At 56.4% G+C, this 21,747-nt stretch overlaps 2 protein-coding genes across 8 annotated transcripts; both read left to right on the top strand.

Moving 5' to 3' along the window:
- The first annotated feature begins 1,497 nt into the window (after positions 1-1,497).
- KIRREL2 (kirre like nephrin family adhesion molecule 2) lies at positions 1,498-10,116 on the top strand. 3 transcript variants are annotated; one of them, XM_059906332.1, is made up of 15 exons: positions 1,500-1,714; positions 1,948-2,097; positions 3,196-3,345; positions 3,506-3,666; positions 4,050-4,200; positions 4,473-4,578; positions 4,695-4,843; positions 5,172-5,299; positions 5,391-5,523; positions 5,815-5,915; positions 6,078-6,297; positions 6,761-6,865; positions 7,182-7,282; positions 7,632-7,697; positions 9,217-10,116. In XM_059906332.1, the coding sequence occupies exons 1-15, from the start codon at positions 1,663-1,665 to the stop codon at positions 9,550-9,552; spliced, it is 2,109 nt and encodes a 702-aa protein (XP_059762315.1). In that variant the 5' UTR covers positions 1,500-1,662; the 3' UTR covers positions 9,553-10,116. The 3 variants fall into 3 exon arrangements, with proteins under 3 accessions (XP_059762316.1, XP_059762315.1, XP_059762314.1); XM_059906331.1 differs by having other exon boundaries at positions 1,501-1,714; positions 7,167-7,282; XM_059906333.1 differs by lacking the exon at positions 7,632-7,697 and having other exon boundaries at positions 1,498-1,714; positions 7,167-7,282; positions 9,525-10,116.
- A 1,090-nt stretch (positions 10,117-11,206) lies between these two features.
- On the top strand, positions 11,207-20,625 carry APLP1 (amyloid beta precursor like protein 1). Of its 5 annotated transcripts, none has more exons than XM_059904915.1 (17): positions 11,207-11,439; positions 12,345-12,488; positions 13,317-13,449; positions 13,662-13,774; positions 14,007-14,140; positions 14,251-14,435; positions 14,882-15,012; positions 15,388-15,462; positions 16,345-16,503; positions 16,582-16,710; positions 17,687-17,786; positions 18,829-18,936; positions 19,200-19,223; positions 19,414-19,484; positions 19,725-19,787; positions 19,919-20,062; positions 20,177-20,625. In XM_059904915.1, exons 1-17 carry the CDS (start codon positions 11,311-11,313, stop codon positions 20,273-20,275), a joined length of 1,941 nt encoding a protein of 646 aa, XP_059760898.1. In that variant the 5' UTR covers positions 11,207-11,310; the 3' UTR covers positions 20,276-20,625. The 5 variants fall into 5 exon arrangements, with proteins under 5 accessions (XP_059760898.1, XP_059760897.1, XP_059760899.1 ...); XM_059904914.1 differs by having other exon boundaries at positions 19,197-19,223; XM_059904916.1 differs by lacking the exon at positions 19,200-19,223.
- The last annotated feature ends 1,122 nt before the right edge of the window (positions 20,626-21,747 follow it).

Raw genomic sequence — 21,747 nt, 5'->3', positions numbered from 1 at the left:
TGTCTGGAAAAACAGCCTTACTACCTGACTTCCACCCCAAGACTCAGGAGTCCTGGACCCAAGCTCATCCTGTTTCAAAATCCAGGGGCTGGATCCCCAAAACAAAAGCCAAGAGTTCTAGAAGTCTGGGTCCCCAGGATCTACCCTCTCAGACTCAGGAGTCCAGGTCCCTTCTTCCCAAGGACCTGGGAGTTCAGGCCTCCAATCCTTCCCACCCCACCCCCCCATGCACACACAGGACTTAGGGCAGATGTTCACTGTCTGTTGATTTTCAAATCCTCCTGGGCCTGAGTGGGGGTGGGAGAGAGATTGGTGGTTAAATCCACTGACTCTAAGATTTAAGACCAGATTTTCTGACCCCAGGTCATCCTTCCCCAACTGCACTCTGCTGCAGGCAAGGGACCTAGTTGAGTCCCCAACTCCTCAGAAACTCGGAGTTCAGGCCATTAGCTTCTCGGTCCTCAGAGGTCTGAACCCCTAGTCTTAGAATCCTGGGGATCCATGCCCCTGCTATTTAGGGACACAAGAATCTGAGCTCAGGAACAACGGAGTGTGGAGCCCCAGTCCCTACAGGCTCAAGAATGTCAGACCCAGGGTCCCAGGCCCCCAGTCCCCGCTCTGTCGGCTCAGGGTCCCTCCCACCAGCCCGGCCAGCTGCGCGGCGCACCGCGGGCCGGCAGCGTGGGAACGCCCCAGCTGGGCGGCATGTAGCCGTCAGGACAAGCTGCGTGGTTCCCAGCCTCCCCGCCTGACTCAGCCCGGACACCGCCGCCTCCCAGCCGTCGCCCGGCAACCACGGCCGAGTGGGGCGAGGGGGTGGTCCCGGACCGCAGGGTCCTGGGAAAGGAGGGGCTGGGGGCCTGGATTCCTGGATCTTAGGACGTGCTATGGTTTGCAGCGGTAACAAGGCAGGCAGAGGGATATTTTGAGAAGGGGCTTGGAGTTGGGGAGAGCTGAACCCCCCACTTCTCGGGGGGGGGGAGTCCAAGCTGCCCCCCAGGCAAACACGGTGCCCTCTTCCTGACCCACCAGGCCCAGAGGAGCCCCGGGCCCCGCTTCTCCGGGGCGCGGAAACTAGCGAGTCCCCAGGGGTTCCCATTTATAGCTCTGTTTCCACTCAGCGCGGTCCCTCCAGGACCCGGGCTGAGCAAGTTTCTTCCACTCCCTCCCCTCCCTCCTCCTCACCCCCAGCCATCCCCCAACCCCGGCAGGGTGCAGGTGTCCAACCCAGCCGGTACCCCCGCCTTCAACCCAGGTGTTCCAGCTCCCAAACTGAAAGGGCGCTGGGGTGTCCTCCCGCTGGGGGCCCGGCCCTGCGTGCCCCCATTCATCCGCGTCTGGGCCGCGGGAGTTTCTCAGTGGGAAGAGGGCGGGTCTCCCAGAAGGCAGGCCGGGGCGGGGCGAGTGAGATCAGGCCCTCCAGGGTCTCTCCGAGACCGAGCGCGCGGAACTGGCCTGCGTTTCAGAGCCGCGGAGCCTGCGGCGGAGCAGACTAGGAGAACTCGGGGCCAGAGGCAGGGGGTGCTTCTAGCCTGGAGCGAAGAGTTGGGAGCGAAGGGGACTACAGGCTAGAGTGGTGGGAGGTGTGCTGCCGAGGAAGGAGCTGGCAGGGAAGCCAGTGCAACAGCAAGTCTGCGGGATCTTGGGGGACACACACTCAGGATGCTGGTCCCCGCACTCCTTGTCCTCTTCTTCTGCCTCAGAGGGCGTGCAGGTACCGCGAGGGGCAGGGGCAGAGAAACATAAGAGAGGGTTGTTTGCCAGTTGTCGCTTTACTGTGGTAGGTGGGGCTGAGGGTTCAGACTCCTAGATCTGAGGGAGGAGAACTCTGGGACCCTGGGCTTCTGGATCTGAGGGCAGAGGGGATTGGGGACTGAACCCCCTCCTGAGTGAGGGAACTCTTGAATGTGCTAAGCTCTGCTCTGCTCCTCCGCCCCATTCTCCTAGGCCTGTCACCCCACTTCCTGCAACAGCCAGAGGACCTGGTAGTACTGCTGGGGGACGAGGCCCGTCTGCCCTGTGCCCTGGGCGCATACTGGGGGCTGGTTCAGTGGACTAAGGATGGGCTGGCTCTAGGGGGCGAAAGAGACCTGCCAGGTGAGGCTGTTCTGTCTATTCAGGGAGGGGCTGCCTCCAGGGTGAGGGTGTTGGGCTTGGGCTATAACTGAAGTTTCTATTTTGACGTTTTCAAGTTTGGGAAATGAATGGGCTCAAGGAAACATTTGGGAGTTCAGAATTTTCAGCTTCTTCGTTGGAGGTGACCCATAGGGTTTGGGAATTTTAATTTTTATTGTAAAATATTGCATAAGTGCAGAAAGGCTCATAAAGCATAAATGGAAGATTTGCCAAATATTCTAAAATAGACAGCCATGTAACGACTACCCAGGTCCATTGCCAGCTCCCCAGAAGCCCTCCTTATTCCCTTTCCCTGACATAGCCCACTCCCTCCTCACCCAGGAGGTAGTATCTAATCTGACTTTTTTTTTTTTTTTTTTAATGTCTGAAACATTTATATTAACATATTTCCATACAAATAACCCAATGAAAGTTTAGTATTAGTTGTTTTGTTTGTTTTTTTATACTGCAGGTTCTTATTAGGCATCAGTTTTATACACATCAGTGTATACATGTCAATCCCGATCGCCCAATTCAGCACACCACCATCCCCACCCCACCGCAGTTTTCCCCCCTTGGTGTCCATATGTCCATTCTCTACATCTGTGTCTCAACTTCTGCCCTGCAAACTGGCTCATCTGTACCATTTTTCTAGGTTCCGCATACATGCATTAATATACGATATTTGTTTTTCTCTTTCTGACTTACTTCACTCTGTATGACAGTCTCTAGATCCATCCACGTCTCAACAAATGACTCAATTTCGTTCCTTTTTATGGCTGAGTAATATTCCATTGTATATATGTACCACAACTTCTTTATCCATTCGTCTGTTGATTCTAATCTGACTTTTATGGCAATTGTTTTCTTGCTTTTTTTTTTTCCTGAATTTGTCACACACACACACACCCCACCCCCCTGCAAGTTTGCAGTGACTATGGATTGGGAGAAGATTAGTGTCTCTCTGGCCCAGCACCCACTTTTGGTAGAGTCTTTCTGGTGTGGGATGTCTGGGGATGGAGGCCTGGGGCCAAGAACTCAGAACCATGGTGTGACTGCCTTTTTTTTCCCTGACTCCAGGGTGGTCCCGGTACTGGATATCAGGGAATGCAGCCAGTGGCCAGCACGACCTCCACATTAGGCCCGTAGAGCTAGAGGATCAAGCATCCTACGAATGTCAAGCTACACAAGCAGGCCTCCGCTCTCGACGAGCCCAACTGCACGTGCTGGGTGAGGACCCAGCCCACTTGTCCCTGGGGAGCGCAGGGGGCCACCAGTGCTAGCTGGGAATATGAGAGTCTGGGGAGAACGGAGGAGTGGTCGGTCAGAGCTGGGAAGATCAGGGTCTCTGGGCCCAGGATCCAGCTCTGACCCCAGATCCACCCTACAGTGCCTCCAGAACCCCCCCAGGTGCTGGGTGGCCCCTCTGTGTCTCTGGTTGCTGGGGTTCCTGCGAATGTGACCTGTCGGAGCCGTGGGGATGCCCGCCCCACCCCTGAGCTGCTGTGGTTCCGAGATGGGGTCCGGCTAGACGGGGCCACCTTCCGCCAGGTCAGGTCCAAATCTCTGTGCCAGCCCTTGCTCATTCAGGGAAATTTGGGGGTCCACTCAGACCACAGGCTCATCCAAAGGAGAAAAGGGCATGGGAGGGCAGGGATTCAAGGCTTGGGAACCTTGCTACATACTTAAGTATAAGGGCTCTAGGGCTAGACTACCTAGGTTCAAATCCTGGCTCAGCCACTCGTTAGTTGATCTTAACCTCTCCATCCCTCAGTTTACTTATCTGTACAATGGAGTTAATAGTAGTATGCACCTCTAGGATAGTTGTGAGGATTAAATAAAGTAATATTTATAAATGCCTAGAAGAGTACCTGACATAAAGTAAGTACTACCTAAGGGTAGATGAAATCATCATTATTATTCATAACCTACAGACCCTGTTGAAGGAAGGAGCCACTGGGTCAGTGGAGAGCATCTTATCTTTGACCCCTTCCAGCCACGATGATGGAGCCATCTTGGTTTGCCGGGCTCGGAGCCAGGCCCTGCCCACGGGGAAGGACACAGCCATCACACTGAGCCTGCAGTGTGAGTGCAGTTGGACACTGGGCCTTGAGCCTGAGGTCCTTGGGGAAAGAGGGAGCTGGGGCCTGGACTTCAGGGTATGAGAAAGGAGAGGGCTGTGGACCTCGGGTCCCTGGGGGAATTGGGTACTGGAAGCCTAGACTCCTAGCTGAAAGGGAAGAGGGGACTGGGGACTCAGACTCCTGGGGTGGAGGACCTGAGAACTGGACTACTAGGTCATCAGTGGAGGTGTTGCATGTCCTTGCCCACCGCTGACCATTGACTCACCTCTACAGACCCCCCAGTGGTGACTCTGTCTGCAGAGCCACAGACAGTGCAGGAGGGAGAGAAGGTCACTTTCCTATGCCAGGCCACAGCCCAGCCTCCTGTCACCGGCTATAGGTGAGGACGCAGATCATTTCTCCCCAGCCGGGAGAACAGGCTTGGGGAGGGTTGGGGCTAGGACGTGAGTAGGTGTGCTTCGGGAGCAAGGACAACACAGCCCATCACCTTCGCAGGTGGGCAAAGGGGGGCTCCCCTGTGCTTGGGGCCCGCGGGCCAATGTTGGAGGTAGTGGCGGACGCTTCATTCCTGACTGCGCCGGTGTCCTGCGAGGTCAGCAACGCAGTGGGTAGCGCCAACCGCAGCACAGCGCTGGATGTGCGATGTGAGCAGGGGCGGCGCCGTGGGTGTGGCCAAAGTGGGGTGAGAGAAATGGGACTGGGGCTACGGTGAGGCGCGGCTCTGACGGACTGCGGGAGGTGGTGGGGCCGAAGTAGGATTTAGGCGGGATTTGGCTGTGCTGGATCAGTACCAAAGTGGAGTAGGGGTGGGGCGAGGGCGGGGCCGGGGCTTGTGAGCCGGACGTATGAGCTGAGTTGTGAACTGGGGGCTTAAACTCAATGGCCCTTGTGAGTGTCGTTTCTGAGTGGCTGATGCCAACTCAGAAGTTGCATCCCTCCCTGGTCATGTGACCCCTCCTCTGTCTCCTCCAGTCGGGCCGATTCTGCAGGCAAAGCCGAAACCCTTATCCGTGGACGTAGGGGAAGACGCCTCCTTCAGCTGTGTCTGGCGCGGGAATCCGCTTCCACGCGTAACCTGGACCCGCCGCGGGGACGCGCAGGTGAGGCCAGACCTGGGGCTTGTGGCCATGGCTGGCAGTTGATGGGGCTTTCTCCCATGGTCGTGCCCCTGACGCCCCTTCCCTATCCCAGGTGCTGGCGTCGGGGCCCACGCTGCGTCTTCTCGCGGTGGGGCCCAAGGATGCAGGCGACTACGTGTGCAGAGCCGAGCCGGGGCTCTCGGGCCTGGGGGGCGGCGCTGCGGAAGCTAGGTTGACTGTGAACGGTGAGAAAGCGGTGCTTCCTAGTGGACCTGGCATGTCCTGGGATAAGAAGTGGGCAGAGGGGGCGAGGGCTAATGGGAGTGGGAGTGGCCTTGAGAAGGGGAGCTTAACTGACGGCTGGGACCTAGGGAAGGCAAGCCTCAGAGGGGTTCGAAGTTTGTTGAGAGGCATGGCCTAGTTGGTTGGGGTTAGTGGGGAGTGCCCAGGCCTGGCCTCGCCTGCCTGAGAACGGGCCGGGGGGGGGGGGGGGGGGCGGGGCCTCTCCTCTGATTGGTCCACAATCTCCAAACCAGCTCCCCCAGTGGTGACCGCCCTGCACTCTGCGCCCGCCTTCCTGAGGGGCCCCGCCCGCCTCCAGTGTCTAGTCTTCGCCTCCCCCGCCCCAGAAGCCGTGGTAAGAAAAGTCCCCACTCTCATGACCCGTCCAGCGGTGATCCCAGCCCTCCTAGCCGGACTCCCAAAACTGCTGTGATTACCTGTGACTTTCCCGACACCTTGACCTCCTCTTCCCGCCCTCCTTCGTCTCCTCAGTGACCTTCCTCTTTTGTGCCCCCAGGTCTGGTCTTGGGATGAGGGCTTCCTGACGGCAGGGTCGCGGGGTCGGTTCCTGGTGGAGACATTCCCAGCCCCAGAGGGCCGCGGGGGACAGGGTCCAGGCCTGATCTCTGTGCTGCACATTTCGGGGACCCAGGAGTCCGACTTTAGCCGGGGCTTCAACTGCACTGCCCGGAACCGGTTGGGCGAAGGAGGCACCCAGGTCAGCCTGGGACGTAGAGGTGAGACCCTGGGCCCAAAGACCCCAAATCTGAATATTTCAAGCCCCCAAAATGCCACAACCCCGAAACAGAGGACCCTCAAGTGCAGAGACCCCCAAACCTTGGGAGCCTCAAAACTATGAGTCCGTTGAATCCTGAGATCCCCAAACAATAATTTCCCTCAAATACGGAATCCTAAACTGAGAGACCCCTCGCACTTAGGGGCTCCAAAGAAAGCAACCTCCAAATATAGGCAAAGTAAAAATACGCTCAAAGTCTAAGACTCCCTAAAGCCAGGGAGTTTAAACTTGTGAAACCTCAAGTTCATGAGTCTTTAAACACAGGGACCCCAAGCTAGGGTACTGCAAAACTTGGAATCCCCAAACTTGGTGACCTTTGAACCCAGAGATTCCCTACAAAAGCCCCAAGCCCTGTTCCCCAGTTCCTGCTCAGCCTCCTCAGGAACCTCCTCTTCATCCCACAGACTTGCTGCCCACTGTGCGGATTGTGGCTGGAGTGGCCGCAGTGGCCATGACTCTCCTTATGGTCATCACTGGGGTGGCCCTCTGCTGCTGGCGCCACGGCAAGGGTCAGTACCTGAGCCCCACCCCAGCCCCATACACAGGCCCTGCCCACTGACTGGCCTGGCCTTGGGACCTGGTCCCAGTCCTGCCTCTCTAGACCCTCACTGGCCTTGGCTCACATTCAGGACCTGATTCCCTGCTCAAGCTCTAACTCCATCTCCTCAGGGTCACACACCCCTTACTCTCCTAGGCCAGGGTTCTCTCCCAGTCTCCCGACCTGATTTGCCCCAGTCCTCTCTCTTCCCACTCACTGGTCTCCACAGGCCGTGACCCAGTCCCATCATTTACCTCTGCCCTCACCCCCAGTGTCCCTGGCCTCAGCCTCTTTCTCCAAGCAAAAGAATCTGGTGCGAATCCCAGGGAGCAGCAACGGCTCCAGTTCGAGGGGTCCCGAGGAGGAGACAGGCAGCAGCAAGGACCAGGTAGGATGCCAGGGTCCCCAGACCTGATGGTACCTCAAGACCCAAATAGTAACCCAATCCCAGTTGTGATCCCAGTTGCAACTGGGAGCCCCAAACTCAAATAGAGCCATAGTCCCAAAAGTGATCTCCAGATCCAAATATCCCCCAAATCCAAATACACCCCTGACCCAATTATTCCCTAGACCCAATATGTCCCTAGGGCTCCTTGTTGTCCTGAGTCCAGACCCCAGCTCTCAGGTGCCCTTGGTCCCTCCTGCCTGGCCTCAGATGTTCAACTGAGGGTCTCTGGGGTCTGGCACTGGGGCCAGAGGATCCTCTACACTCCCTTTCACTAAGCACCTTACCCCAGGGCCCCATCGCGCACACAGACCACAGTGACCTGGCTCTGGATGAGGAGGGAGCTCTGGAGACCAAGGTGAGTGTTGGGAAAAGAGGGGCTCCCTTCACTGTATCTCCAACTCTCTCTCCACGTCTTTTTTTTTATTTTTTATTTTTGGCTGCGTTGGGTCTTCGTTGTTGCGCGTGGGCTTCCTCTAGTTGTGGCGAGTAGGGGCTACTCTTCCTTGCTGTGCGTGGGCTTCTCATTGCGGTGACTTCTCTTGTTGCAGAGCATGGGCTCTAGGCGCTCTGGCTTCAGTAGTTGTGGCATGCCGGCTCAGTAGTTGTGGCTCTAGAGAACAGGCTCAGTAGTTGTGGCACACGGGCTTAGTTGCTCCGTGACATGTGGGATCTTCCCAGACCAGGGCTCGAACCCGTGTCCGCTGCACTGGCAGGTGGGTTCTTAACCACTGCGCCACCAGAGAAGTCTCTCTCCACTTCTGTTCCCTCCTTTTTCATTCTGTTGCCCCCAGAGCTGGCATCTAACCCCCTCCACCCACTTCTTGCTGCCTCCTGGGCTGTCTCACCCACCTCCAGTTTCAGTTTGTTTATCTGCTGACTATGCCCACATATCTGCCCCAGCCTTGGCCTCCATCTTGAGCCCCAGATCAAGGTTCAGTCTGCTTGTGCTTTCCTCATCACAGTCATGTTTCAGGCCTCCTAGATGCCTCTCCCTGGTTGCTTCACCCAGGCCCCTTCTACCTACCGGGTTCCACACTGGCCTCACATTTCCCCAAACTTGTACATCCTTTAGGGTCCCATCTCTTTTAGGCCCCACTGACCCCAGTCCCCAATCCAGAGCCCTTCTCTCTCTTCTCTGTACCTAGCACATGCTATTCTCTTGGCCCGAAACACTCCTACCTTTCTTCACATACCTACCTAATTCTCTCCATCATTCCTCTGGTCTCAACTCAAACATTTCTGGTTCCAGAAAGCTCATGCTTCCCTCCTCACAGCCCTGATCATTCTTTCTGTGTTTCACCTGTCATAGCCAGGACCACTGTGAGCTAGGCTTCCCCATGACAGTCTGAAGATTCCCCCATCGCTGTCCCAGTCACTCCGTGAACTTCCTCCATCACAACCCTGACCTTCCTGGCTCTATCTAGTGATTCATCATTTCTCCTTTGGCCTGGATCTCCATGAGGACAGGGCTAGGTCTATCCTAGTGAGAGATGTCTAGGCATGCAGCACAGGGCATGACACAGAATCAAAGCCTCAGGGCTGTTGAGCAAATGAATGAATGAATGTCTTCATCTCCATTTCTCTCTCTTGTTCCCTCTGCATCTCCTTCCACACCACCACCCCTCAGCAGGCCTATATCCTTCTGTCTCTGTCTTTCTCTGCCCATCTCCTTCTGTCCCTTCATCTCTTGTCACTGTTTTTCTGTGTCACTTTGCCCTTCTACCAGTCTATATGTCTCTGGGTCTCTGACTGCTCCTGTTTCTATCTTTTCGTCTCCCCCTAGGTCTGGCTCTATCTCAGTGTGTCTCTCCATCCGTGACCCTCACCCCGCTGTACCCTTACATACCTTACCAAGTCCCATTTTGTCCCCTCAGGCCCCAACCAATGGTTACTACAAGGTCCGAGGAGTCAGTGTGAGCCTGAGCCTTGGAGAAGCCCCTGGAGGAGGTCTCTTCCTACCACCCTCCTCCCCTTTTGGACCTCCAGGAACCCCTACTTTCTATGATTTCAAACCACATCTGGGCATTGTCCCCCCCTGCAGATTATATAGAGCCCAGGCAGGTTACCTCACCACACCCCATCCTCGAGCTTTTACCAGCTACATCAAACCCACATCCTTTGGACCCCCAGATCTGGCCCCCAGCACTCCCCCCTTCCCATATGCTGCCTTCCCCACACCCAGCCACCCACGTCTCCAGACGCATGTGTGACATCTCTCCAACTGAAGAGTCCTGGGATCTTCAACTTGCCATAATGGATTGTCCTGATTTCTGAGGAACCAGAACAAGTTGGCGACCTTACTCTTCCAAAATTGAACATTGAGGGGAGGGAAAGATCGTTACAATTGTCTGGGTCATTGATATACAGTCAGCTCAGCCAAAGGGGATGTCCCAAGTGGGAGCAAGAAGGCCACTGTGCCTACCTCTTCCCCTGTGTAAAAGAGAGTCAAGATGGCACATGGACCCTTTGCAGAGGGATGGGGGGACAGGGGGTGATGGGAGTTAGGGGCAGAGAAGGAGGTTGTTTCCAAACACTGAAAGAAGATAGTTCAAGATGACCACCTGCATTGAGAAGAAAGGCAACATAAGGCAGATTAAGATGGAGGACCTTTCCTGGCTCTCCCCAAGGGGCACTTTGCTTCACCCATGGAATTGCAGCCAAAATGGCCATTCACTCCCTGGGAATCCAAGATGGTCACTATCTTGATTTTTTCTACCTTTCTTAAAGGCCCTGGAAGAACTGGACCCAAGGAGTAAGGATAGGGTGAGAGCTGTTGTGGGGTTGGGGGGGTGAGGGGGTGGTGTTGGAATCTGAGAATGAGAATATTTATGTTTAATAAAAAAAGTTGCAAAGTGAATGTCTTAGAGATTCTCCTGGCATTATTACTGTCTATCAAAGAAGGGGTCCATCGAAGCTGCCCCAAGGCCCTTCTTCTTACCCTAGACTATGAAGTGGCTGTAGAAAAAACCGTGAGCCACCCCCCAGCCCTTTGCTACCCATTGAGCACTCTAGGCTCTTTTAAGATACATCTACACAAACATACATGCACAGATGCACACACATGACAGGACTGCCCCAGTCAGCTTGGGGAAGACAATTCTACACTGCATTTTGAGGAGACAAAGAAGTGAGCCCTGAAGGGGAGGGGGCAAAGGAGAGGCTAGGGGTGGGAAAATAGAAATGTCCTGATCCTTACAGCAAGGATGGGGGTCAACTCCTATCTTGAGGTGTTGGCTGCCTGACTCAGCTCATCCTTAAAGAAAGGGTCTGGGGGCTTTGGTTCATGAATCCTTGATCTAGGAGTTAAAGGTCTAGATGACTGGGGGTCCTGGGAAGCAGAGCAGAAGGCCTGGACTCGTGGGTCGTAGGGAGAAAGGGCTGAGGGCTTGGTCTCTGGTCCTGAGAGAGAAGGTACCTGGGACACAGACTCCTGGATCTGAGGGAGAAGGGGACTGGGTCTCAAGTGCTATGTTCTTGATTGGGGAAACTTTGGAGGCCTGTATTCCTGGGACTCAAGAGAGGATTTGGGGGTGGGGGCCGCTCTCCAATGCTTGCATCCCTAGAAGAGAAGGGAGATGATTTGTGATTATCTGGGTCCGAGGGAAGGGAAAACTGGTGATTGAGAGTCTTGAGGGAGAACTCAAAATCCACAACCACGAAGCCCGTGACCCAGACTCCTGGCTAGGCCGTGCATGGGGTGGGACGCCTGGAATCTCAAGGCGGCGGAGGCCTGGCGCAGGCTCCCACCCGGGGTTTCCAAGCTTCTCCACTGTGCGCAGAGCTGCCACGCTATTGTCCTGGCCAGGAAGGCGGGGCCAGAGCGGGGCGGGGCTGGCGGCGCCGGCGCAGCCCGGGGGCGGCGGGAGGAGGAGGCGGCGGCGGCCGTGGCGCTGGGAGCTCCTGTCACCGCTGGGGCCGGGCCGGGCCGGGCGGAAGTGCTGGGGACGTGAGGGCGCGAGGGCCGGGACATGGGACCCGCCAGCCCCGCCGCTCGCGGTCTGGGCCCGCTGCCGCTGTTGCTGCCACTATTGCTGCTGCTTCTGCGCGCGCAGCTCGCCGTCGGGAGCCTGGCCGGTGGGAGTCCCAGCGCTGCCGAGGTGAGGCCCGGCCGGGTCGAAGGGGATGGGGGAAGGGGCGGGACCGGGCCTCTGGACCCCGATGCGGACAGGTCCAGAGCAGAAAGCGAAGTCTTTCCAGCTAGGTGGCTGGCCTCCCCGGCGCCGCTAACTGCACTAGGCATTCAGAAAACCGTAAGTCCAGGCCCCATCTCCCTCATCATCTGTCGCCCCAGTCCCCTCCAGCCCCCAGCGTAGGAACTGGCTTTTCCAGAGCCCCTGGTCCCAGAAGTCCAGCCCCCTCAGACCCTCTCGACCTAGGTGACTCAGCCCCAGACCCTTCCCACCTGAACAGGACCCACCAGGCAGCAAGGCACCTACAGCCAAGAATCCGGGCCCCCTGCATCCTCTGGACCCATATGAGGCCTCCCGCAAGGCTCCTAGGACCCAGAAGTCTAGGCCTCCAGCCACCGCCCCCCAACCCAGGATGTAGCTCTACATCCCTCAAGGACTTGGTGTCCAGGCCTGCAGGGCCCTGAAGCCAGGCCTTGTGGTCTTTGCACCCGAGAATGCTAGCATGAGCTAGGGATGGAGGGAGGAGGGGCCAGAACGCCTGGGTTCTGACCTCCTCCCCCGCCATTCAAGTTTAACCCTTTCAGCTCTAGTGCGGCTGAGCTGGGGTGAGGGCGGAGCCTGTCTCCGCGGCAACAAGGCCGCGAGAATCCCGGGGGACCCGGGTCGCCATAGCAACGGCAGAGCTGGGGCGCCCCCGCCCTGTGGGAGCTGTTTCCCGGGGAACCGAACCTCTATGGAGGCGGTGCGCGGTGCTTGGTGGAGGGGGCTGGTGCTGGGGGTGTGAATATCTGGGTCCTAGGGAGCAAAGGACAAGGGGACTCACATGCCTGCGTCCCCCGTGCCCTCGCTGACCCCTCCGTCCCCACCCCCAGGCCCCAGGGTCTGCTCAGGTGGCTGGACTATGCGGGCGCCCAACCCTTCACCGGGACCTGCGTACCGGCCGCTGGGAACCAGACCCACAGCTCTCACGACGCTGTCTCCGGGACCCGCAACGCGTGCTGGAGTACTGCAGACAGGTAGGCGGGACCTACTGGGAGAGGCGTGGCCAGCAAGAAAGGGGATCCAACTTGGGGCCGGGTCGCGCGTGAGAAGCTAGTCGTGCAAAGGCAAGGTCCAGGGAGATGAGGGATCCAAGAAGGCACGGGAAACTAGGGGACGTGGCCAACAAAGAGGTGAAGTTAGGATAGGACAGGACCTGTTTTTGAAAACTAGGTCAGGAAAGGGGAAGAACCGTGCAAAGACGGCCCGCTGAGGAAAGTGTCCAGTGAAGAGACGGAGTTTAGCACTAATGTGGTGGACTCCTTAAAAAGCAGGTGTAGGTGGGCATGACCAAAGGAGACGCGGGGCTAAGACAAAAAGACTTTTGGACCGGCGTGACTGGGAACGGGGTGGAACCCAATGGGAGAGTGTAAAGCTAGGAGGCGTGGCTATGAAAGCAGGTCTAACACAAAGAGAAGGGATACTTACTGAGAGGCCAGAGAGAGAGCCGAGGCTTAACGAAGGGAGGAATCTATGGGGAGATAAACCTGATAGGGGGAAGGGGCAGAGGCGACTACAAGAGAGGTGGGCTTAGAGGGATTGAGTTTTTGGGCAATGGAGGGACCTTCGTAAAGAAACTGGACAGGCAAAGGGGCGGAGCCTAAGGATGGCGTGGCTTAAGGGAGAGGTACTAGGGGGCGTGGCCAATGGGCTTGAGGGGCTTAGATATCTAAGACCTGTTCTACAGAGAAGCAGGGCCTAGGGAGGAGAGGTCCTTATGAATACTAGAGACTTGAAAAGGGACATGGCCAGTGCAGAAGCGCAGGCGGGGCCGTGGGTTGATCACCCCCACCCGGTGCCCCCAGATGTACCCGGAGCTGCAGATTGCACGTGTGGAACAGGCAACGCAGGCCATCCCCATGGAGCAATGGTGCGGGGATGCCCGGGGTGGCCGCTGTGCCCACCCCCACCACCAGGTTGTGCCTTTCCGCTGCCTGGGTGAGTCACAGGCTGGGGGAGGGGAACGGAAGGAGGGGGGGGGGTCTCCGAGGGGTGAGATTCTGGCCCTGGTTTCAGGCTCACATTAGGGAGCTGGATGCCTGGGTCCAGAGTGGGACAGAAAAGCCTATGAGGATAAGAGATCTGGATTCTGAGGAGGGTAGGGCTAGTGGCTGTGGCAGTGTCTCACATCGATGCCCCCCATTTGCCAGAGGGTGAATTTGTGAGCGAGGCCCTGCTGGTGCCTGAAGGCTGCCGGTTCTTGCACCAGGAGCGCATGGACCAGTGCGAGAGTTCAACCCGGAGGCGTCAGGAGGCACAGGAGGTCAGGACCCAGCCCACTCGTCCTCACCCCCCCCAGAACCCAGGGGTCCAGTCCTCTAACACCATCCTCCTCCAGAACCCAAGAGTCTGGGCCTCAGCCCTCTCTTCCCAATGGGACAGAACCAGGAATCCAGGCTCCCAGCCCCATCAGCCCCCAAGACCCAGGCATCCAGGCTCCCCCTCTACCCTCTGTTACCCCACAGTCCTGGCATCTGGGCCCACTCTTCCCGCAGGCCTGCAGCTCCCAGGGCCTCATCCTGCATGGCTCGGGCATGCTTTTGCCCTGTGGCGCGGATCGGTTCCGAGGTGTGGAGTATGTGTGCTGCCCCCCTCCAGTGACCCCCAACCCGTCTGGGACAGCAGTTGGGTGAGTGGGAGGGAAGCCTCCATGCCCAACCCAAGGCTCCTGAGGCAGGAGATGGAAGCCTGGGGGCCTGGGCCCAGGCTCTTATTGCCTTGGGTCTTCTGCTCCCTCAGTGATCCTTCCACTCGGTCGTGGCCTCCCGGGGGCAGAGTTGAGGGGGGTGAGGATGAGGAAGAGGAGGAATCCTTCCTACAGCCAGTAGATGATTACTTTGTGGAGCCCCCACGGGCTGAAGAGGAAGAAGAGGAGGAAAGAGTCCCACCCTCAAGCTCCCATCCCCCTGCAGGGGTCAGCAAAGGTGAGGCAGGCTCTGAACCCCTAGTCCCCTCCACCCTGGGGGGAGGATGATTTAACGGGCCTCTTTGGGAGGGACCTGTGGGGGAGAAGCCCTTTTGGGGGAAATGGGAGGGATGGGAATGGCTTTGAATAAAGTAGAGGTGGAAGGGGCAGCCTGTGAGGAATGAAAAGGGGGAGGGTGGTTTGGGGGTACCCGGAAGTGGAGGAGTCATTTGGTAGGTCTGAAGGATTATTGGGGGGAAAGCTTGGAGGATAGTGTAATGGATTCCTAAGCTTTACAAGAACAGGCCCAGTTCAGAACCACATTTCGCATGGTGCCAGGCAGCAGCTATGGCTGAAGTGAACACATGAGGGTCTCCAGAGCGCTCTAGGAAATGCAGTTCTCTGGGAAGGGAAGGAGACCTGGAGCTGGGCTTCTGGCTGACTCCCTGGTTCCTGGCCTTGCAGTGACTCCCACCCCGAGGCCCACAGATGGTGTGGACGTGTACTTTGGCATGCCTGGAGAAATCAGCGAGCATGAGGGGTTCCTGCGGGCCAAGATGGATCTGGAGGAGCGCAGGATGCGTCAGATTAACGAGGTGATGGTGCTGGGGGCCCCAGGATCCCCCATAACACAGAGCTCCCTAAATACCAGGAAATTCCTCAGGGACACATTGAGACTACCTCTAAAGAGTCCCCAAGTCCCATTAACCCCCAGTCCTCAACACCACCCCTAAGATGACCAGGGATCTCTGACCCACCTCGAATCCCACTGAGATGCCACCAGATTCTATGGAAACTCTGATGCATGGTCCTCTTCCACTTTAAATTCCTTCTGAATCCTCTCTCTTGGGAGTCCAAGAGGCAGGGGGACTTAAGGGATCTGGAGACTCTGAAGAAGGATGGGGGCAGGGGGAGACTCACTGGGTAGAGCAGGGTGGATTCTAGGATCCTGAAGCTCCCCTTGTCCCCAGGTGATGCGTGAATGGGCCATGGCGGACAACCAGTCCAAGAACCTGCCTAAAGCCGACAGACAGGCCCTGAATGAGGTAGGACAACCTCCAGAGTGTCCTACTCAGGCCTGTCCACTACCTGGAGCACACTGGGTCTCAGCCTGGCTAAGGCTTTGTCTGGCCTCATCCAGTTTCACCCCTTCCTACTTGAATGGGCCTCTCCGGGCCCCACCCTTACACTCAGCTCGGCCCCTCTTGGCCTACATCCAACCTGACTTCGCTTTCCTCCTCTTCCCACTGGCCATGTTTTGCCCTGTCTTAACTTGATCCTAACCTCTGAGGGCTGGCTCTGGAGGCCTCTCCCAAGCTGGGCCCCTGCAGACACAGCCAGGTCCTTCTCAGCCTCTCTTTGATGCTCGGCCCTGCTCCCTGACTCATCCTGCCCCTCTAATCTCCCTTTTACTCAATCCCTCCTCAGTAGTCCCAACCTCATGAATCTCTGACCTACCTCTCTCAGCCTCACTTTAGTACAGCCCTACCCTGTGTAGACCCCACTCAGCTGAGCCCCATTACTTGACTCTTGCTCCTACCCAGCTCAGTCTTATTTAGTTACAGCCTGTCTCCAGTGGGTCCCGCCCAGGCCTGAGCCCTACCTTTCCTACAATACTTGGCTCCTTTCATCTCAACACAGGCCAGCTCTGTTCCTAGATTGTTCCCACCCATGCAGTGAACACCTTCAGCGGGGCTCCCAGCAGGCCTAGCCCTGCCCCCACTCTACCTGGCCCTGCAGCCCCAGCTCCACCAGTCAGTCTCCTGTCATCTAGTCCCACCCCAGGTTGACTCTGCCCGGGCCTGGATCCACTGCACGCCTCCCTCTCCCCCGCCACTTGACCCTCTAGCCCTACCTTTCCAGACTGCCTTTGACCCGGGTTTCACCCCACTGCGCCTCTCCTGACCCTGTGCCCACCCCCTCGCCAGCACTTCCAGTCCATTCTGCAGACCCTGGAGGAGCAGGTGTCTGGTGAGCGGCAGCGCCTGGTGGAGACGCATGCCACCCGAGTCATCGCCCTTATCAACGACCAGCGCCGGGCTGCCTTGGAAGGTTTCCTGGCGGCACTGCAGGGGGATCCGCCTCAGGTGCGGGAGCCGTGGGGGCAGAGGGCAGGGGGTGGAAAGGGCTGGGGCAGGCCTGGGCAGCCTTCATCCCTTCCACAGCCAGAGCGAGTCCTGCTGGCCCTGCGGCGCTACCTGCGAGCAGAGCAGAAGGAGCAAAGGCACACGCTGAGGCACTACCAGCACGTGGCTGCTGTGGACCCCGAGAAGGCCCAGCAGATGCGCTTCCAGGTGCTCAGACTCTTCCAGCTCCCGAGTACTCAGCTGCCCCTCAGACCCCGGCCTCTTGGACCCCATCCCTGAAACTCTTCTCTTGCCCCTCATACCCTCTTTCCATCCCTGGAACCTCCTTCCTATCCCTGGAACCTCCTTCCTGTCCCTGGAACCTCCTTCCTATCCCTGGAACCGCCCCCCCACCCCATTCTGTGCTTGGGACACATTCCAGTCCCTCAGATCCTTACTTCCTGACCCTGGAATGCTGCCTCCCCGACCCCTGTGCCTTTGACCCCTTTCTTGAATTCCCACTCTCTGTCCCTTGGTCCCACTTCTTGTCCTTTGGCTTCTTACTTCCTTTCCTAGAATCCCCCTCCTGTGCCTTGAACCCTGTTCCTCTCCCTCAACTCTCCTTTTTCCCTAACCCCACTTGTTCTCCCTGGAACCCTTGTTCTGTGCCCTCAGATCCTAATTCCTGTTTCTTGGATGTCCTCTTCCTGTCCAAGAATACTCCATTCTATGCTCTTGAACTCCAAGTCTTGCCCTTGAACCACATCATTTCTATATGACCCTCCAATTCTACTTCCTTCTTCAGAACCTCCTCAAGCCTCACTTCCTATTCCTCAGACCCTACTCTCTGCCCCTCCTACCCACTTACCATCTTCTATACCATATTCCTTGTACCCTATACTTACCTTGTCTCCTGTGCCCCACCTTTCCTAGCAACTACTCCTTTTCCTTCTTCCTTACTTTCTTTCCCAAGACTCTCACAGCCTGTCTTCTGTACATCTTTTCCTTTTCATTGTATTCCACTTCTCCTTCTCCAATTTCCTTCCTCCCATGGCCCAGTTCCTGGCCCTTGTACCCTACTTCCTGTCCATTGTATGTGCTAATTTTGCTTGGACCCTCTTGACCTTCCTCCTTCACCCTGCCTCCGTTTCCCCATCTCTAGCCTGCACTGCTCAGTTCATCCCTCATACTCACTCCCCCACAGGTGCAGACTCACCTTCAAGTAATCGAGGAAAGGATGAATCAGAGCCTGGGGCTGCTTGACCAGAACCCACGCCTGGCTCAGGAGCTGCGGCCCCAGATCCGTGAGTGCCCAATCCTGACCCCCAGCCTTTGACTACCCTGCCATTTCAGCTATCTATTCCTGTGTAACAAACTCCAAAACTTAGTGGCTTAAATCAACCATTTTCTTTTTTCTTTCTTTCTTTCTTTCTTTTTTTTTTTTTTTTTTTGAGTTTGGAAAACCAAGGTTTATTCCAGTCTGTCTTTAAAAATGGTCCACAGTCCTTCAAGGACCTTTACTAGCATCACTTGAAAAGTTTGTTAAAAATGCAAGTTTAGGGACCTCACTCCACACCTATTGAATCAGAATCTTTTGAGACATGGATGGAAAATTTGCATTTAACAACTTCTTTGAGTAATTCAAATGCACACTGAGGATAGGAAATCTTCATCTTCTGGTCATAGGACAGCATGTACCAGGTGTTATAGCTGTATTAAATCAACCATTTTCATTGCTCATGATTCTGCCGTCTGCTCTGGGTTCTGCTGGGTGCTTCTTCTGCCGGTCTTGTCAGTAGTCAAGCGTGTCACTACATTTGGCTAGAAGGTCAGCTAAGGGGTGGGACTCTGGCACAAATGAGCCTCTCTCCCTCTCTATGTAGGCTCAGGGCCTCTCTTCTCCATGGAGGCCCTCCACGTGGTCTCTCCAACAGGGGAGCTGGACTTCCTACATGGTGGTTCAGGCTCCCCATACCGTGCAAGTGGAAACTGCCAGGTCTTCTTAAGACTTGGGCCCACCTTCTATTGGTTAAAGCAAGTCACAAACCCAGTCCAGATTCAAGCTGCAGGGCCTTCACAAGAGCATGAATACCAGAAAGTGTGACCCCCAGATCTACCGTGACTTCCTCCTGGATGTCCCATGCCAAACCCTAATTCTCCTGCCTTTAAGGAGGCTGTTATCTTGAACTTCAAACTCCATCCTCCAACACACAGCTCCACTTCCCCAGGTCACACGTGTGGCTCCCCCCCAGTCACTCTATTGTTAGAGTGCCATCCATTCGCCCATTTTTGTTTTGTGGATCCCCATGCTCACAACCTCACCACCTTTCTGCATGTTCCCCTCAGAGGAACTCCTCCACTCTGAACACCTGGGCCCCAGTGAATTGGAAGCCCCTGCCCCGGGGGGCAGCAATGAGGACAAGGGTGGGCTGCAGCCCCTGGATTCCAAGGATGGTGAGTTAACCCAAATATACATAATCCCAGACTTTGGGGTACAGGCCCCCAACCTCAATTCTAATCCCCTAAAATCTGGGGATGTCTTAGCCACCACAGTGAGCGGAAGAGGGTGGGAAGGAATGTCTGAGGTTGTAGAGGCCTCTGTAGGGTCCTCGATCCTCCTTCCTCGGCCTCTGGGAGGGGGCTTCCCCACACTATCTTTGGTGATGCTCTCCTCTCTTCACTGTTCCACCTGTCTTGCCTCCTCTGGCTGCCAGCAGACACCCCCATGGCCCCTCCAAAAGGTGAGTATCTCACAGAGTAGCCCCCAGCCACCAAATCCCTCTGAGTCCTTGAGCCCAGGATGGAAAAGGGCCCGTACACGGGGAACCCCAGGCCTCCTGGGATGGAGTCTGGTGCCCCTTCTGACCCCCTCTTCAGGCGGGGGTAGCACCATTCTGGACTCTCAGGAATGAGATAGGATTTGGGGGGTAGGGTCCACAGAACAAGATGCTGCATCCTCTGGGAAAGAGAAGATGTCCCCCCTGGAGCAGTATGAACGAAAGGTAAGTTAGTTGGACCCGCGGGCACCGGAGGGAGGATGGGCCAGGGGGCCTGGACTCCTAGGTCTGAAGGAGGAGGTGCTAGGGGTTTGGGTTCCTTGGCCTCAGAGGAAAGAAGGGACTGAGGACATGGACTTCAGGGTCCTAGGGAAGAAGAGGGCTGCGGGATGCCCTCTTGGGGCCCAGGGGAGGGGGAGGCAGAGGCCCAGACTTCTGGGTCCCTGACACCTCCTGCTTCCCCAGGTGAATGTGTCTGTTCCAAGGGGTTTTCCTTTCCACTCATCGGAGATTCAGAGAGATGAGCTGGTAAGAGGAGGAATATTCTGGGTACTTAGGGGAAGAGGTCAGAGTTCAGTGGCTAGGCTGTGACTCCCAAAGCCGCACAGGGCCCTGGTGAGCCTCCAAGATGACCCCAGCCCCACCTCCTCTCCCTGCAGGCACCAGCTGGAACAGGCATGTCCCGAGAGGCTGTGTCTGGTCTGCTGATCATGGGAGCGGGTGGCGGCTCCCTGGTCATCCTCTCCATGCTGCTCTTGCGCAGGAAGAAACCCTACGGGGCTATCAGCCATGGAGTGGTGGAGGTGAGAGGCAGAGACCTGGAATGCGGAGGACTTCCAGAGCCTGGGAGTAGAGGGGCTGTGAGGTCTGCGGTCAGGTCCCTGTGGCCCACTCCGCCTCCCCTGCCCCTGTTGCAGGTGGACCCCATGCTGACCCTGGAAGAGCAGCAGCTGCGTGAGCTGCAGCGTCACGGCTATGAGAACCCCACCTACCGCTTCCTGGAGGAACGACCCTGAACCAGCCCCCTCCACCCCTCTGGCTGAGCCCAGACCTTCCCTCTTCCTGGAGCCCCAGAACCCCAACTCCCAGCCTGGGGGAGGGGTCTTGAAAAAGTTCCTTTCACACCCTTTGTGAGGGGGCTGGAAGTTCTTATTTCCCCTGTCCAATTCCAAATTCCATCCCTAAGAAATCCCCAGGTATTCCCAGCTGCCTCCCCGCTTGGGACCTCCTCACTTTAATTTATTTTGTACATTAATGTATTGTTCCTTAAGGGGACCACCAGTTGGTCCCACTGTCTGTTGTTCCCTGGAATTCACTCTCCCACGTGTCCCGCATTAATATCCCAATAAAGTCCTCTTCCCCACCAGGGCATCCTCTGTCTCTGTGGGGGAATCAGGGTGTAATCAGCTCTGGACATTGGTGTGCAACCCCGCCCAGACCTCCTTCACTTCTTTAAACTGTTGGAGAGATCTTTAAATCTGGGCGGGGCCTTGGGAAGGGGCGGGGTCCTGAGATCTAGGCTAGGCTCCCACCCAGGAGCTTTCCGTGGTACTGAACGGGCAGCCACGTCTAGGCCTGTATCAGCTGGGTTCCAGGGTGGACTCCAAGGAGGCTGGGCTCTAGCAAGTTTCCCCTGCCTCCCACTCGCCCTCATACACAGTCACATACAACATCCACCCCCAACCTGTGAACTCGATGAGGGACAGGGAATCTTGAACCGCTCTTCCCATTCTTGAGTCTTAAGCCCTTCTGGGGGAGGTGATAAGAATCCCCTTGGAGGGCTTCCCTGGTGGCGCAGTGGTTGAGAATCTGCCTGCCAATGCAGGGGACATGGGTTCGAGCCCTGGTCTGGGAAGATCCCACATGCCGCGGAGCAACTAGGCCCGTGAGCCACAACTACTGAGCCTGCGTGTCTGGAGCCTGTGCTCCGCAACAAGAGAGGCCGCGATAGTGAGAGGCCCGCGCACCGCTATGAAGAGTAGCCCCCGCTTGCCGCATCTAGAGAAAGCCCTCGCACAGAAACAAAGACCCAACACAGCCAAAAATAAAAAAAATAAAAAAAAAAAAAAAGCCCCTGTGGCACCGCGTGCTTTGAAAAAAAAAAAAAGAATCCCCTTGGAGTGTGGCAATCCAACCATGTGTCCCAGAGAGGGTTATGTGATGTCTGCAAGTGCATCCCATTTTGTGACATGTCAGAGTTGTCCCTCTACAGATACTGTTACCTGTCTCAAGAGGGTTGTTATGAGGATTAAAAGGAGTAATATTTGTTGGGACATTAGAATTGTGGCTGGCACTTTGCAAGTACTTGTTGAATAAATTCTAAAATGACATGGCAGCAAACATTCATATGGCACCCTGTGCCAGACACTGCTCCAAGGGCTTTCATGCACTGGCACACTTAATCATTATTTCTACCGCATGAAGTAGGTACTATGACTATCCTCATTTATAGATTAGGAAATGGAGGCAAAGAGAAGTTACATCACAT

The sequence above is a fragment of the Balaenoptera ricei genome, chromosome 19 (genome assembly GCF_028023285.1).
Source record: "Balaenoptera ricei isolate mBalRic1 chromosome 19, mBalRic1.hap2, whole genome shotgun sequence".
Lineage (NCBI taxonomy): Eukaryota > Metazoa > Chordata > Mammalia > Artiodactyla > Balaenopteridae > Balaenoptera > Balaenoptera ricei.
Note: the sequence above shows the minus strand (reverse complement) of the source record. Positions and strands in the feature narration are given on the sequence as shown.